We start from the raw sequence: 13,633 nt of genomic DNA on the forward strand, positions 1-13,633 counted from the left end.
CTGCTTCTGATATCTACAAGCAAATTCCCCTTCAGGGAATAAAAAGGGGCTAGAAGAATTGGCTGGAATCGAATCTATGATTTATATAGAAGGTCACCATTCTGAAGCAGTCCCATCTGTGAAAATCTGAAGCTATTCCCAGTGGTCCATGAAAATTGTGTGGCTTCCTGGGCAGGCCTGACCTAAGCTTCAGGGTTGTCTAGGGGTTCTTTTCTCCTGGGCTTTCATGAATGTACAAACATACGGGATTACAGCTTGAGCAGCAATCTCATCAATGAAGATTAGAATCCAACTTAAATGGTTTGCCAGAGCACTGAGCATAAAGAAGTCATCCAGAGCTTCTTTTTTTTTTCTTTTTTCAAACATGGGTAAACCATCACATTGTTGAACTTTCAAGAGTCATAAGAAGGGGGTTCAAATGGCATCATATTAATTAGTGTTTGCATTGGCAGTAGCTGCCAAATTTGACAGAAGTTGGGAACAGTACTATTTGAGTTCTTCATTTGGTGAAGGAGGGCAATGTTCAGTACTCTAGGTTAGAGTTTTGGGGAACAGTTAGATTGATTTATCCTAGGTCCAATAGCTAAACCACAAGCTACTTATAGGTATAATTTATGTATCTACATCTTAGTTATAAAGGGTCAAATTTCTGGAGTGTGTGTATGTGCATATAAATGTATATGCATTGCTTTGGAGTATGGAGAAGACAGGTATCACACATTACTTGGCAAAGTAGCCACCAAGTGTCACTCAGAATACTATATTAGATGGCAAGTTTTCTCCAGCATGCATGCATCCTTAAGCTCATGAATGAGATTTAAAATGTTAATGTTTGCTGAGCATTTACTATACGTAAGCCTCAGTTCCAGAAAGCTCTTTAAGTGCAGATGTATTACCTCAATAAATACTTACCATAATCTTATTATCATCTCCATTTTACAGATGGAAATATTGATACTGAGGAAGTTTAAATGACTTGCCTAGGGTAACTCAAGGAGGAGTGACAGTCCTGACTGAAATCAGCTATTTGTGGCTCCAGAAATGACAGATGCTCAGTAAATGGCAGAGTTGGAATTCTAACCCAGGTCATTCAACTCTGAAACTTGTGGCTTTTAACCAGATTTTACAGCCTTAATTTAAGGAATGTCCTACAAACATTATATTTGCAGATGATGTGTGGACGCTGAAGCCGAGACCAAATACATATCTAGACGTACAGTGCAAAATAAACCACTAATTGATTACTCAAAGGGGAATAAATGCTTTGCCCCAAAGGTTTTACCTCCTTTTCCCTGTTTTAACTCAATGGGACCCACACTTCATATTCTCAAACCTTTCCTGAAGACGAAGCTCCGTGCCTTGTTTCAACACTAAGTTACCAGCAGTGTCCTCCCACCAACTTCACAGTTTCAGTTCTGATCTACCAAATACTCCAATCAGCAGAGGGAAGGAGAGAAGACAAAGATTTGCTCCCAATCTTTTCGTGGGACTCTGTTTTCTTTCTTTCCACAAGAGGCACAGTAAAAATACAAATTTTTAAAAAATCCAACTACCTCTCCTGAAAATCCTCAGGAAACACCTTTGCCATATTTTGCACTCACTAATTTGGCTAACATTCTTGCTGGTAACAGAATCAATGAATCCTCCATAGTTGCTGTGAGTTTCACAGAGGAAAGACTGGGAAGAAATCTTCACTTCTCTTCTGCAACGGAGAACAGTAGAAATGAAAGAGGTAGGAAATTTCATAAAATGTCAGCTCCCCAGAATGAAGAACAAGAGACTTTCCTGCCAAACATGTTCTATTCTGGTCATAATGAAATGATTTATATTGCCATTTTATAGCAATCTGATTATCAGTTCATTAAAATTCTTAATATCCCATATTTTTCTATGTGTGTGTGTGTGTGTGTGTTTAATAGGGAGAAGAATAAGAGGGTGTTGGTCAGCCACAGATAAGAACAAAATAGTTGTTATTTTTCCTCAAGATGACCCTTCCCTCCAGAAGAACAATGTGCTGTGATCTTTGGTGACCCAGGCCCTACATCATCCATATTATGGGGCAGCAGCAACAGATTGATGTGTATTTTCACCGCTCCCAGAGAGTCACCCTCTAATCTTTCATTTGCCACTCCAGCACAATTGCACAGAAGCAATAGCAGGGATAGTTAGAGTGCATACAATTGATTCCAATCTATCTATCATTTAAACTACAGTCTAGGATATCAGGAGGACAAAAAAGGAAAAAAAAAACCCTCTAAAACTCTTGAATCAGGAAATGTTTTGTCTATTCCAGGTCAAGAAAAAAAAAATCATCATAAAATTTAGCTTGACTCTGAGTTTTAATATAATTTTCCATTTTTCAGCAGAGAAAGGTTAATGCTTATTTGTGGACACTCAGTAGTGAAGTAATAGTGGAGGTGGAGGTGAAGATAAGCATGCTTAAATTGCATTTGTGGAAGAGCAGCTTCCACATACTGTGACCTTTGGATTCTATCAATTACTTTTCTGACTGGGGACCCAGGAAAAGGAACTTAGTCTAACCAACCATATATGAGTTTCAGGGAATTTAACAGTTCACATGTGCTTAAATACATAATTCAGGATAAGTAATTAAATGGAAAAATACTGAGTAACTCAAATGATTCTGATGAAAATTAGTAAGTATCTGTTTTATAAAGGACTTCCCCTATTCCTTTAGGAGATCAAAGATGAAAGAGACACAGATCCCACCCTCAGGCTGCTTATAATCTAGAAAGAAGAGTGAAACATCATACACATAACTAAAAATATATAAGGGCTCTAAAGTGACTTGTTGAATTCACTGACTCTTGTGTAATTCTGTCTTTGAAGTCAAGAGCTCTAACGTAAAATTTTATAAACCCATAGTCCAAAATCCCTGGCTTCTGGAATTAAAAGAGTCAATGTTAGAAACTGAAGACTATTTTACCTTGGGATTATAGACACAGTAAAAAGACAGAAAGGATACTTGAGGCAAGCAGAACATACCAGAGTCAGAAGTTACTGAAACTATCCATATGAGGCATTAAAAGGGCACACCTGGTGTTAGGTTTGTGGGTTCTTCAATAACTGTCCACAGTTAAATAAATATAACTTAAAAGGAGCAATAAAAACAAAGGAAAAAGCTATCCTTACAAAAGAATAATACACTGTAAAAATTCTTAGGCATTTTCCCCTCATACTTCTAAGGAAAACATCTTTGCAGTTTCAATTTGAGTTTAACTTTTTGAATGTGAAAAGAAATTCCATATGTGTACATACTTTTGCAGCATGTGTGATTTAGCAAAAAAAAAAAAAAAACAGGCAAATCTATTGCTTTCATACTTACATTGGAAATGCCAGATGCATAACCACAATTTAGGTTTGATTTTTTTTCAACTCAAACAATAGTGTTCCTTTAAGCAAAATTGGCTTGACTTAGAGAGTGAATGCTAAAACTTAATGTTTTGAAATCTTGCAGAATAATTTGTTGGCAGCTTGAGCTCTTGTTTTGCCAAGTTTTACTCCAAAATAATTTTCTTACTCAGAGTTGATACAGGGAATGGCAATTCTCATTTGAATATATGGCAGTTATACAACTGAGTCAACCAGCAGACTGGAAGAGGGAACACATCCCAGACTTAAGGAAGAGATCCAGTTATTTCAGTGATGGGGACCCTGAGGCCTGAAGAGGAAGGTGACTAGTTCACACTTGCTCAATTAAGTAATGGTAAAGGCAGGACCAACATTATGTTTAAGTTGACAAATTTGCAAAACATTGCCCTAAAAAGAGAAAATTCTCAGCAACCTCTTGCAGACCAATTAGGAGGAGTGAGCCAAGACCTGTTACCATTATTTCTGCCTTTTGGGTCAGGCCTCTAGAATTCAATACAAAAGTTTAAGGGAAGGATCTGAAAATAGTCCTTCCAGGGAAGAAAGTCCAATTCATCTTTCCTGAAACTAAAGATCTGAAAAAGGGCCAATCAGTTTGGTTTATTCATCTCTATTGCTGAGATCTGGAGAACACAAAAAGATCAGAGAATGAAGAAACTCCTCCTTTGAGCACTGAGAGAGCAGAGACTAGTGGTCAGTTTCAAGGTACAATGAGCCATAGGGCCAAGATGGTACTCCTCTTAGGTCTCTCAGAAGAGGTACCTTGTAAAGCACCTGAATGAGCAAACATAGAAAAGTACCATACCATTTACAGAATCAAAAGAAAAATTAGAACTGACTGCTAAGGAAACAGAGCTGCTTCTTTGTAAACTATATTCAAAAAAAAGCAGAGGAACAAGTAAAGAGCTCTCTATATAACACAGCACAATCCCTAACACTTAAACCACATGACTTTTTTAAATTCAAAAACTGAATAGACAAAGTGAAAGAGCTAGCTTTATAGATTTTCAAGCTGGAACCTTGGGAGATTAGGTGGAAGACTATGTTAAATGATAGAGAAAAAAACTATACAGAAATATGGGGGTGAATATGCACATTTTAGAAAATAGAATCATTACAACAAGAAAACTTTCAGAATGATAAAGATACAGATAACGAGAGACAATAATAAAGCAAACGACTGAAGCAAATTGCCCTGAGTTAAAGAAGACCTAGGCCAGAATTTTGAAATAACTTAAGTTCCAGTTCAGACTGCTGAAAGAGTACTTGTACCCAGGTATTTCCTTATCAAATTACTGTTCTCCAAAAATGAATACAGATAAATATTTAATACATCCAGATATAACCAAGTAATTTACAAAAGGAGAAGGATTAGCTGATAACAAATCTGGACAATTCCAAAAGCTATGAGATAACAGAAAATCTCTACGGATACTTAGGAATAAAAGACTGGGGTGCAAGATACCATTCCATGATAGCCTATAAGAATACTATTACAGATATTATTTTACCCAAATACCCTATATAAGGAAATACTCACTAAAGGACTCAAGCCAGATAATAATAAATATGAACCTTATGAAGGGGGGGGGGAATGGAAAGCAAAGAATTTGGTAACATTCATAATTATTATATATAACTGAATAATGATAGGGTATTTGGAAATTTGTGCATTAAGGAGTAAAAAATAATTCTTAAATAAAAGAGGCATACTATGAGGCAAATTCTAATTGTATGAAACTAAAAGTATTTTTTGAGAAGGAATTTGGATGTGAGAAGAATAAAATAAAAGCATTCCCAATGTCCCATATGGTATGCAGATGCGGTTAAGAGAAAGCTAGTGAGCAAATGAAAATATTGTAGAGATCTTGCCTTATTAGGAAGAGACAGAAAACTCAGAGGAATAAAACCTTAATGAGAAAAGAGTTATGATTTTGCTTTCAAATATTAAATAAATATGCATATAATTATGAGCATGAAGGAAAGAAAGATAACCATTAATGAAAGATAAAATTATAGAACTCCTTAAGTAATAAAATGAAGATTTAACTAATAAAGTCAATAACAACTTAATCAGACAAACAAGGAAGAGATAAAAGAGAAAAAATTAAAATGAAAACTAAACTATGGAATGTAGCATAAAATCAAGTATTTTATTCTTTTTTTATTAAAGATTTATTTTTTTATTTATACAATACCTGGGGTACAGGCCAGAGGCGCGGGAGGGTGAGAGGATTCACCAGAGACAGAGTGGGGAACCGAACAGGTAGACAGGCCGAAAGCACTGCTGAGGGGAGCAGTAGGCGCAACAGGATTGGTCAGCCACACCAAGATATTTTATTTTTAATAAACTGAATCCCCCCAAAAGGGTCATAGACTATTAGACAGGAGTTAAACGTCAAATCTGGGCTAACTAATATTTACCAGAAACACAGTTTAAAATTAAGAGACAAACTTTATAAAAAAGTGAATAGACAAAACTAGGCAAAATAAATTTTAAAAGCACAGTAACATTAGACTAAGACTACCTTTAAAATTAAAATCTCTTTTAATTATTAAGCAGGTATAATTTAAGGAGCAGGAAAAATAACTATAGATATAAAATGACACAAAATTTAACAAAATAAAGCAAGAACTATTAGTAATTTGAGGAGAACTCAATATAATATAAATGATAATGGCATATATTAATTTATATTTTTCAGATCAGATCTAGTAGGCAAAATAATAACAAATAGAAAAATTTAATAATTATTCATTCAACTTCATTTAATAGGCCTTGAATCTTATATTTTAGAACCAGAGAATATTTTTGTTACAGTCAATAGAAATTTATGAAAGTCAATTACTTATCTGGGACTTATCTGGATACAAATAAAACTTCAATAAAAATATTTATTAGAAATACACTCTGAAAATTATTTAATAAAATAAGAGGAAAGTTAATGGTAAAAATCTTATCCCTTCTAAAATAAGGAAACACTTTCCTATCAAACCTTTTGCCTAAAGGGGAAGTAAAATAAAATTGCATTCTATCTGGAAAGAATGAAAATAAAAACACTTGCTATTAAAACTTATGGGAAATAGTAAAGGCAATATTCATGGCAAAAGCTATAACCTCGTAATATATAAATATGTTCACACTAGAAAAGAATGAAATAAAGGAAGTTAACTTTCATTTTTAAAAATGTGAAACAACAAAACATACCAAAACAGGGTAGGAAAAGATATTTAATGCAGTCTGAAAGTAATGGACTAGAAAACAAAACAAAAATTGGAGAAGAGGTAAATGTAAAACCTAGTTCTTTGACAAGCCCAAGAGGTATCTTATAACTCAATTTAAGGGGAGGAGGGATAAGATAGGGCAAAAATCTAGGAAATTTTAGATAAAGAGATGACCCACATGCATATAGAAAGACAAATTCAAAAAATGTAAGAGAATATTATGTACAACTGTAAGGCAACACAATTTAAAACCTAGGAAAAAAATGGGTAATTTAAATAAAGAAGTATTGGAAAACTTGAGTAGACCAGATAATACAGAGAAGGTTGTAACAGTATAAATAACATGTCAAAAATAGCGATTTATAACATAACTGACTTTCACCAAACTTTCAAACTTTTAAAAGCAGACCCTTGCATTCTCTCTCCTATTCCTTGTTCTTTCCTTCCTTTGTATCATAAGCATTTATCAAGTATTTAGTGTATGTCTCACTACATAGCATTAAATAAGATCCCTGTCCTTAAAGATTTTGTCTTCTACTTTATATATATATATTAAGAACTATATATATATGATTAAAAAATATAGGATTCCACCTCCTTAGGTGTATGCTACTATGCCCCAAAGTACCTGCACTGTCTACTTTCATCACTGAGATAAAGGTAGCAAACAGCTCCATTTATTTTATGACTTTGTAATTTTAAGACCAAAACTTTCTAGAAATAGTATGAAACAATTAAGTCAGCAAGCCAAGCTCACTAGTGAATTTAATTATGAAAATATGAGATCTAATCAAACAGAATGTAGATGGTATTGAATGATAGATTTACTAAAAAAAAAAAATGCTTATTCTAGGATTTTAATTATGGGCACAAATCAGGAAATAGATCAATATAATTCACTGTTATCAACAGACTTAAGAAAAAAGCAGGATAAGTATACAAAGGGTAGTTGAAAAAGTATTTGCTAAAATTTAATTCCTAAAACTGAAAATAGGGAACAGAAGGAAATTATCATCTACATAGATTTAAGATATTGGTTCATTATTTTTAAATTGTTTTCCCTAAACACAGAAACTTTTCCTTACATTTAAAGTTATATTAATTTTGGGCCTCCCTGGTGGCGCAGCGGTTGAGCACTGGGTTGTGAAGCTGCCCACAGCCTCTGCAGCGCTGGTTCGATCCCTGATGCCAGGGAGGGTCCCACATGGCGTGACAGACCTCTCCTGCCATGCCCGCTGCTCCCCTCAGCAGTGTATTTCGTCAGTCTGCCTGTTCTGCTCCCCACTCTGGCTATGGTGAATTCTCTCACCCTCCCATACTTCTAACTGTACCCAGTGCTTATATAAATAAATAAATCATTAAAAAATAGTTATATTAATTTTACTACTTTTTTAGAGAAGTTTATTTTTTTCTCTATGTTTTTTAATTGAAGTAACATAGCCTTATATAAGTTTCAGGGGTACATCATTGGCAAAAACATGTATCTATATTACATTAAACTCACCATTAAAAGTCCAAATCTATGCTTCACCATATTGTCTGGACTTAATTTAAATCCTAGTTTTCATGTATTATCGGAATAATTATGGCTGTACAAGTCACAAAGCAAATCCAGGATTTAGACATAGCCAACACTATGCTATAAAAGGCAAAAAGCCCAGTAAATTTCCAGGAAAATTTCTAGTCCATTGAGCCTTTCACAGCATAATTGTTTAATAAATATTTGCTGTAAGTGAACAAATCATTTTATCTCCCTAAACCCTAGATTCTTATAGACTAGGAAAGCCTATCTCATCAAGTTTCTAAAACAATTTAATCAGTATCATATGTGAGATTGTTTTGTAAATGGAAATGCCAAACAATTTAAGTCATTTCCATTAATTTAAGAGAGGTATTCTTGAATGTCAAATGAGTATTGAAGAGAAGTCTGGCTGAGATCATTTTAGGCAAGAATCTTCAAGAAAGACTTCTTGAAGGGCATTCATACTGAGCTTTATATTTATTCTTACCTCTTACATTCTTTACCATCTGATATTGTAATTCTTCATGGTGCAATTACACTTGATTACTCTTGGCTTACCTAGAATTCTATCCATTTAGTTGACAAGAATTTCCAGAGCACAATATATACATGTTAGGTATTGTGTTAGGCAAAAGTGTAGATGGATGGTATCTCATTGTGTATATATACCACATCTTTTATCCACTCATCTGTATTGGGCACTTGGATTCTTCCACAGCTTGGCTATTGTGAATAGTGTATAATGAACATAAGGGTGCATATATCTTTTCATTTTTCAGATAAATGCCTAGAAGTGGGATTAATATATTAATAATTATTATATTAATTCTGTTTTAAATTTTCCATAGTGGTTGCACAAATTTATATTCCCCCAACAATGCATGTCATCTCTACATCCTCATCAACACTCATTAGGAAAATTTAATTCTTGTAACCAAAACAAAGAAGGGCAGATAAAATAATTAGCAAAATGATTCCAAAGCAGACAGTGAACTGATTTAACCAAATAGTTTCAAAACTTTACCTTTTGAAGAATTCTTTATTTTTAATTTATTAATTATATCAATAGTAAAACTTGTTAGAGGAGCACTATTTATTCAGAACTGCTTGGACTATGAAGCAAAATTTAAGAGGATAACCAGCTATCAGTATATAAACAAATCTCTTCTGTTATTGCCTGAAACCTACCATACTGAAGTGCCAGTGGACTGTCTGCTCTTGTGATTTGCATCATGTCTAATACTTATGGGCCACCTTCATTTTAGCCACCTACAGAAGGTGGCTGCCTATTTTGGAAGTGTCCCTCAGAATTCTCAAAATAAATTTTTCATATGTCACATAACTCTTAATATTGAAAATAACGTTGTTAAATTTGAGAAGCGCTGAATACATGCCAATAACTAAAAGACAGGTATATATGTGTATAGCACACATGTGGGCTCAAATCCTCAGGTGCACAGATGGCTTATTTGTTCATTCAAAGCACATTTTTGCTAATACATTAAATATGGAAGTTAAGCTGTTCTGCTTTTTAGCCCACTAGCCCCTCTCTGCTTTTGAACTCTGTAGATTGAATCTAGGCCACATGTTCATGATTTTTATTTCATTTTTTTAAGATTTATTTATTTATGCATATAAGTACTGGGCCAGAGGTGAGGGAGGTAAGAGGATTTATTTATTTATGCATATAAGTACTAGGCCAGAGGTGAGGGAGGTAAGAGGATTCACCAGACAGAGTGGGGAGAACAGTGAATCTACTGAAATACACTGCTGAGGGGAGCAGATGGCAAGACAGGAGATATCTGCTGCGCCATGTGGATTAGCTGCCTGGCTAGGGATCGAACTCATGCTGCAGTGGCCAGCAATAGCCTGACAATGTTGTGATTTTAGCCCCTCTGCCACCAGGGAGGCCCATATTTGTGATTTTTAAAAGAAATGAGATCTGATTTCTTACACACACACACACACACACACACACACACACAAGTATATATGCACAATTTCACTAACTTTGGTGTTTGTGTTTGTATATGTGTGTATACAAGTATATGAATTGCCTTAAACACTGAGTAATTCTTTTTATTAAAATATTTGAGATTTGTTTTTTCTAGATCATTTCTAGAATTCAGTATCATGAGATAAGTTTCACAAATAATTACAGTAGGCATAAAAATGTCTGTAAGCCTCTTACATCACAAGTTTATATTGCCACTGTAAAATGTAGTAATATGTTATACTGAAAAATTATCATTTATGCCACAAGAGTAAAGGTTCATTGTTTTAATTAAGCCAAAATGACCAAATTTTCAAACATTAAGATATATTGGGGTTACTTTTTGCAAATCCAAAAACATCTTGGATTGTGAAGCTGCTCTATCTTTCCACATAGACTCCCACTCTGCTTTTTCTCTTCATTGTCTCTTCATTTTTTGTGTGTCCTTTTTTTTCTCTTCATTATTTAGAAAAATAATGTGACATAATTAATTAATATTCTCTAAGTCTACATATCATGACATATGAGTCACCACAGTCGATAGGGGATCACATTTTCCTATTATTAATTAGCAGTTAGTGATAAGAGTAACACTGACTTTTTAAAATATTCTTTCATTCACATTTATGAATTATAAAATAAAACTTACTGAGTTTCTACTAGGTGCCAACATCTATGATATGTGTCAAGAGAAATGAAGATGAATTGTTTGCAATCTCCTGAGAATCCTACTAATTTATAATGTGAACATAAGCTATGAATAACTCTTTATCAATAAAAAGCATTCTTCTCTCAACTATTTAAAAACAGGTGGTTTGTGCTAACTTACCAAATTGCTCTAAGTGTCAATTTGTGAATTTACAAAATGAGGTGAATGGTAATAATACACTTATAGATACTGTGTGGAGAGTAATGGAATGTGAATGTGAGCAATATGCCTAGCCCAGAACCCAACCACAATGCATGCATACCTAATATTTAGAATTAACTTTAAATTAAAAAAAATTAAGTGTGTGTATGTATAGACAGACAGACATTGAATATTCAAGGAGCAGAAATGATTATTTACAATTTTACAGAGAGCTATAGAATAAGGAAAAGGCTTATCACACAGCAAATCATTGGTAAGTCAATATCAGAAATAGCCTCAAGGGAAGCCATATCCAAAGATAGCCAGCACAGTCACCTTCAGTTTTTGTTAACTCAGAATAAAAAGCCTCTCCAGTGAATTCCTCAGTGTAGTGATGACTCACAAGCACTCTGGTGAAGCAGAGGACATTTTTCAGAGTTCTAGTCCATGTGCTTGCTTCCAACCCACCAACAGATGGGATCTGGCTTACAAAGTCTGACCATGAATTAAAATCAAACACTGTGTATATGAAGAGTTTGCTTCTGTTTTTCTACCTCTAGTCTTAGGCCTGACCATACTGCTTTTCTCAGTTCTCACTTCCAGCACTGGCTACAAGAAACCAGCCCTTGCTCTAAAATGTACTCCCGAGTGAGTCTGCATTATGTTTTTTGAGATATTCATTAGGTTATCCTCTATGCTACAGATTGTACTTGGCAAATCTCAAATGGTACCTGGAATAAAGAAAGCCTGTTGAGCAGAGTAAAAAGAATTTTATATTTTGAGTCATCCTGAAAATGATTCAAATCTGGTCCCAGTTCCTTACTAATTGTACTATATTACATAAATTATATAAATTATTTCAATGCCAGTTTCTTTTTTTTTTTCTCATGAGCAGTTGGGTTTATTTCAATAGTAAGTTTGAAACTCTTGCCTTATGCAAGGGCACTACAGTAATGATATGAGGAGTAGACAATTACCTACACTGTCAAATATATATAAAAGTTCCTTTTGCACTTTGTCAACACTGATCAACAAGCAGATTCAGTCCACATTGCTTTGATCATCTACTGGGTTAAGCCGAGCTTCTTCTTCAGAGACTCTGGCATCTCAGGTGGAGGAGGGCGAGGCAGCCTGAAGTAGACCTTCACAGAGTCGTAAATGAACCACTGCAGGGCAGTCAGGGTGCCGATCATGATGATACGGGCAAAGAGTCCTTTCCAAACACCTCTAAATCCAAGTCTCTGGAGGACCTGAGAAGCAGTGCTACCTTTTTCTTTATTCAACACAGATACCACGGAATCAGCAGGGTGAGAAACAATTGCACAGAAGACTCCAGCTATGTAACCAGCCACAAATGTTACAACCAGCTGTTCTCCCTTCGAACATTCACTTCTGGGCTTGGGGACCACAAACTTGTACAATGCCTCAACAGTACGTTCAAAGCAGGCAAACTTCATCATGGTGTATGGGATCTGTCTCATCCAGAGAGGGGCAACCCCCTTACAGAATGCATTTAAACCTTCTTCCCTATACATTTTGGGAACTGCATCCCTCAAAGTGTTGGCATAACCTGGTTGGGTTTGAATCCTAACTTTAGCAGCTTCCATGGGAGCCAGGGCAATGTCAGCAAAGAATTAAGCACTGGCAGAGGAAGCCAAATACAGGGATGTGCACCAGAGATAGGTGTTCTCCTCTCCAAGTAGGTTGCTATACAAGACTTTGAAGACTTCATAAAAACCAAATTTGCAGAGCCCCTGCATAGAGTAGCCAATGAAAGTCGGAGCCCATCCTTTAGCCAAACCACGGACACCATCCTCTTTAAGTGTAACTGAGAATCCATTAAATATGCCTTTGTACTTCTGGGGATCCACCTGCATACGGCATTTCACTAAATCCAGGGGGACGACCGCAGTGTGTGTCAGACCACAACTTAAGACCTCACCAAAGCCACACAGTGCATAAAACTTCAAGGAGCCATATTCACAACTGTATTCTTCCACCACGGCGGCCGCAAGGGTGCGGGAGCGGCGGGGCTGGCTGGGAAGCTCGTCCGGGCCGGGGCTGCGCAAGCCCGCGAGGCCGTCCTGCACCAGCTGCAAGTGGGGCGCATTGAAGGGGTTCGGTTCGCCCGCTCCAGGTGCGCCATGGACGAGAAGATCCTCTCCCTAAGATGGCGAAATCACAACCTCTCCCGGGGAAGGCTGCGGCTCACAGAGAGAGTTTCTTAATCCATAAAATAGGAACAAAGCTATCTTCTTTACAGAGTTGTTTTGAGAATTAAAAGTAGAAATGAAAAATGGCTATCACATTGTACAAATTTAACAATTTGTTATTATAACAGGTACCTAATCAATATTACCTGAATAGAAAGAACATGAACTGTTAGGATAGTCCTCTAAATTTGCCTATTTAAAAAATACACCCTTTTTTTCTTTCCATTTAAGAATGACTCTTTTCCCATGTATAATTATAAAATGGATGGAGGGATTTTATTCATTTGAAGTACAAGTAGAACACTTATTTATAAAAATCCTGTTAAATAAGCGACCCAACACACTTTTTTCCTCTCATTCATATATGTGTGTGTGTGTGTGTGTGTGTGTGCGTGTGTGTGTGGTAAGTATAATGTTATTTATATTTTAAACATATAATA

The 13,633-nt window shown here is 35.5% G+C and overlaps 1 protein-coding gene across 1 annotated transcript; it reads right to left on the reverse strand.

The window, feature by feature from the left end:
• Positions 1-12,020: 12,020 nt before the first annotated feature.
• Positions 12,021-13,159, reverse strand: LOC311173672 (solute carrier family 25 member 3-like; the record flags this gene model as incomplete). Its single annotated transcript, XM_084237772.1, is given in 3 exon segments — positions 12,021-12,614; positions 12,618-13,100; positions 13,103-13,159. Coding segments are annotated over 3 exon segments (1,110 nt in total), but the record flags the coding sequence as incomplete, so codon positions are not given.
• Positions 13,160-13,633: the final 474 nt, after the last annotated feature.

The sequence above is a fragment of the Talpa europaea genome, assembly GCF_964194135.1.
Source record: "Talpa europaea genome assembly, chromosome: 7".
In the NCBI taxonomy this organism is placed as follows: Eukaryota; Metazoa; Chordata; class Mammalia; order Eulipotyphla; family Talpidae; genus Talpa; species Talpa europaea.